The sequence below is a fragment of the Hibiscus syriacus genome, unplaced genomic scaffold, assembly GCF_006381635.1.
Source record: "Hibiscus syriacus cultivar Baekdansim isolate YM2019G1 unplaced genomic scaffold, ASM638163v2 tig00110940_pilon, whole genome shotgun sequence".
NCBI classification, from domain to species: domain Eukaryota; kingdom Viridiplantae; phylum Streptophyta; class Magnoliopsida; order Malvales; family Malvaceae; genus Hibiscus; species Hibiscus syriacus.
In genome coordinates this window covers 3,096,180-3,100,872 of record NW_024062923.1, presented here as the reverse complement: position 1 = coordinate 3,100,872, position 4,693 = coordinate 3,096,180, and the positions used below count along the sequence as shown (strand labels likewise).

The window sequence follows — 4,693 nt, the reverse complement described above, 5'->3', positions numbered from 1 at the left end:
TAGACCGTTTTTCATTTTATATCTGTAAAAAAATTAAATAAGTAAAATATTAAATAAATTAAATACAAAATATTAAAAATATAATAAAATATACCTTAGAAGAGATTATAAGAGTATTTGAGAGAAGTTAAGAGAAATTGAGAGAATTTGGTGTGATGAAAGTGATTGAGGATGGGGATATTTATAGGGAAGATTGTGGTGTGAAGCGTCGAGGGTATGGGAGTAATTATATGTATAGCGCGGGGCAGGGTGCGCGCCTTCCTAACGCGTGTCAGATTTACAGGTAAGGCGCGGCCCCTGTCCCGCGCCTTATGTGTAATTACACACCTATCTCGCGCTTTACACACGTGTATCCATGTCAACATAAGGCGCGCTTCAGGGGCGCACCTTACCCCACGTGGCGCCAAATCAGTATATAGCGCTGTACAGAGGGCGCGCTTTACTGCTAAGGGTGTTAGATCGGGAAATATAGTATGACCGGTGTTAGATCGATAAATATATTAGTCACCGATAATTTTTCGGGAAAAATGTCTTATACGAGGATATTAGGGTTGGGTTTGTTTTATTAAAATAATATTATTAATTAATAATATTTATTATTTATTAAAAAATAATAGATTAGTTAACTTATTATTATTTTTTTATTTTTTTTATTTTTTTATTAATAAATTATTAATTAGATTCATTTTTTGAATAAAATAAGTTTAAAGTAATTACTAAAAATATATTTTAAAAAATTAACGAGTTGCTCGTGAACTTATCGAGTTGAGTTAGACTTTACTAAGTTCAACTCGTTAAGATATCGAGTCCAGTTCGAATTTAAGTTGAGTCAATTCGAATAGAACATTTATGGACCAGTTCAAGCACCCTATGTATATTACTTGAGAGTGAGGGATTGGGAGAATCAGAGAATTTATTTACCCATATTAATATCAATAGAATGCGTTTGAAATTGAAAAAGGAATCCCAATCTCACCCTTTTAAGAAGCCACGCAATTCAAGAAACAATCACCGCTTTCATTCCAATTTTCTTCTCTTTTCTTTTTAAACCCAACAGCCATTTATAGATAAATCCTCTGGGTTCGATGGAGATCACTGCAACATCTTCTTCTTCTTCTTCTTTGCCTGCAACTGCAATCCCACAGCAATCCCAGTGGCTTCAAATTACTCTATCAGGTCAGCAAAAATCATGCATATTGTCTCTCTCTCTCCCCCATTTCTCTATGGTAGAATGATAACAACTGCTAGTTATAGATATGTGCATAAGCTTTGATCAAACAGAGATATAATTAAAACACCCAAAAGTATATTTTTTCTTTTTTAAAATCTTCAAATCAAATAGAATATACATCCGTAAAACAAAAATTTGGTCGATTGGAAAAACAAAGAATGTCATCCTGCCTGAGCTGTTGCCATGCCAGTAGTACTTCACTCCCACTCGCAAATTATTGTCTGTTAGCCGAAAGTTTCATGATTGTCTCACGAATGTTTACTGGAGAGTCCATCACGGATGCTCAAATTTCATTATGATTTTTTTATTGTGATTCATATCTGTTCTACTTTTCATGTTCAGGGTTCATAACCGTCCTTTTAATAATGTGATCTCCAAGATCGAACTTGAGTCGCCCTTGGGAGTGCAATGTGCCTTGCCAAGTGTTGTTCTAAATTTCATAATATAGTATTGGGTGGGGTTACATTCAAATCCTCTATGCATAGGTGACTTGCTTTCCTTATTTGATCACCTTTACCAATCATTTTGCAGATTTGGACAAGAAAATGAAAGCTATCATGACCCTACTTCAGGAATCTGATGAATCTGAACCTTCATGCCAAAAGGTCGATGTTTCTAACGACTGGAAACAAGAACTCGTGAAAATGTTGTCAGAGTTAAACAGATCATACTGTTCTTTAGCACGTAAGCATGATCAGATGAGGCCGAAATCTCAAAATCTCCCTCATTCTGGGTCTTCATCATTGTCCTCTAACTCAACGGAAATCCAACAGGCCATCGATCAAAGAAGGGCCCTGCAGGCCTCTTATGGTCCTACATGGGAAGCTTCTTCTGATACTTGCCACGAATCCGTCCTTGATGATTCTTGTCATAACCATTTTTTTTTAAAAAACTATTAAATATATAAAAAAACGATTACGACTTTAATTTGGAAAGATTGGGTGATTTTGAGTTGATTTGAATTAAATTGAAAAGAGTCGCCATCAACCTTTGGGTTAGGTAGGTCGAATACCTAAAAACGTCTTTTAAAACAATTTTAAGAAAAATCATTTTTTAAGACAAGATTCGGTCTGCGTTACCAAAGATTCATTTAAATAGATTCGGGAGTCGGTTACGTGCGGGGAAGGGTAAGCACCCCCACAGCGCCCAAAAACGGTACTGTGTCGCGTACACATTGTCGTAAATGATGGAAATGATAAATCGAATATAAAATTAACCTATGATCCATTTATTGAGATTTATTTAATTTGCCTCGAATTATTTAAAGAAAATCCTTTAACTCAATCTGAAATCTTGAAATTTGCAATCCTCCGTCGGGAAAGCTATTTCAACCATTTCTCATTCGTAAAAGAATATTCTACCATTGATTATGTTAAAAATACAAATCGAGTATAACTAAAAACAATGTTTACATACGAATAAATTGATTAACTGAAAACGTGAATTGAATACAAATTAAAAATTTTGAAATTTACATTCACATAAAATAAAGTAAATTGCCATTTAAAATAACACACATTGCATCGTTTGAATTAATTAGTAAAATATACTCGACTTGTTACAAGTTCCTATGTCGTTAAAATGCCGTATCGGATCGTATCACTTCGACCAAGTGGTACTTTCTACGCCCATTCTACGCATGCGTGTTCTTGAAAATATAATCGAATATTTCTTACATAGATAAAGATATAATGAAAATAAATGTAATTGGAAATACAAAAATATTTACATTAAATGAAATTGAAAACATTATTTACATAATCCAAATAATTAAGTAATGAGTAAAATACACATCCATACATAAATGTCTAAAAATGAATTAGTAAATATTACAAACCAAAATAAATATAAAACATTTAAGGGGCTAAAATAATATAAACAGAAACTTAGGAGGCTAAACAGCAAAAAACAGAAAGTTAATGGACCAAAATAGCACTAACCGAAATTTAAAGGACTAAATATAAAACCAAAAATAATTTAGAGCCCATATCACAAACATTAAACAGTCAAATACTAGAAGTGAAAATAACCCAAAAGTAAAGCTTATGACTAAATTGAAATTTCACAGAAACATGGAGGATCAAAAAGTAATTAAATAAAATGTCAGACAGTGACCAAAATAGAACATTTGCAAGTATGATGGCTGAATTCAAACATCCACAAATATCACAACACAAGAACTTAGGACTAGAATGAAACTGTTACAAACATAATGTCTAAAAGTCAAATATTCACAAAAATGACATAATATACATTAAAAGGACTAAAATAAAATATTTAAAGATGGGATGGCCAGATTCGAATATCAAAGAAACATACATGAAATATTAAATCAGTGGCTAAGATGTAACATTTATAAATATTGGACCCAGAACCAAATATACACAAAAATGATGTAACCTAGGATAGTGACTAAAATATAAAAATGAAAAGATAAAGGCTCAAATTGAAATAATGTAAACTTCATTCCATGGCTAAATAACACGGTTACAAAGCATCAGGGACCAAAAGAGTAGTTACCCCTTTATATGAAAACACAGAAACCCTTTGGCTTAAACGACGCCGTTTTGGGTCCATCATAACCCAAAATAAGGGTTTTGAAACCCTTTTTTCTCATTCTCAGCCGTTCTCATCTCTTAAAACAGAGAGGAAAAAAAACTCTCAAGGTTCTCTCCCTCTCCGCCTCTGTCTCCGCCGTGGAGAGAAAATAGAGAGGCCACGGCCGGCGCAGCCGGCGGCGATGGCATAAGAACAAGACCCAAACTCCAACCTTTAACATTCCCCTCTCTTTTATACTCTAAAACAGCCTCTCCATCACCCTAAAATCAAACGAAAACCCTTATTCAAACCCTAGATCTAAAATGGGAAGGGTTTACCTTCGGTGGAGCTCGGACAACACCGTTAACGACCGGGTTTTGGATCCAAGGTAAGATTTCTCCATTCTTTTCCTTCTCTACTTTGTTTTTTTTTTTTTTCTGGGCTTCCTCCCTCCAACCCGAATCTCCCTTTTTTTTTCTCTCCCCCCCTTTTTGTTGCTGCATGTACTTTTATCTTGTTTGTTGGGTGAGATGATGATGATATCTAGAATAGGGGTATGAGTCTCACTGATTTTGCAGGATTAAATCCCGTAAATATCGGGATTTAGGTTATATTTTATTTGGGGTTTTTAAATTTGGGGAGTTGGTGCACTGTAGATGATAACTTGGGGTTGATTTGTTTTCTGATTTTTTCACTGTAGATGACGATGGTGGCGCGGGAACGGCGGCTGGACCATCGGAGTGGGCCGGAACAGTGACGGCGGCGCGGCTGGCAGTCCAACAGAAGCGGCGGCGGCGGCTGAATGATGATAGGTTTAGGGTTTAAAACCCTAAGCTTTGTGTGATCTGGACCGTTGGATGGGTCCAGATCCAACGGCCAGAAAGGAGGCGGCTGGACCATTGAGATGAAACCCTAGCTGGGTTG

At 35.4% G+C, this 4,693-nt stretch overlaps 1 protein-coding gene across 1 annotated transcript; it reads left to right on the top strand.

The window, feature by feature from the left end:
* The first annotated feature begins 1,044 nt into the window (after window positions 1–1,044).
* On the top strand, window positions 1,045–3,980 carry LOC120147524. Its single transcript, XM_039160875.1, has 3 exons — window positions 1,045–1,176; window positions 1,763–2,082; window positions 3,855–3,980. Exons 1-3 carry the CDS (start codon window positions 1,086–1,088, stop codon window positions 3,978–3,980), a joined length of 537 nt encoding a protein of 178 aa, XP_039016806.1. The 5' UTR covers window positions 1,045–1,085.
* Window positions 3,981–4,693: the final 713 nt, after the last annotated feature.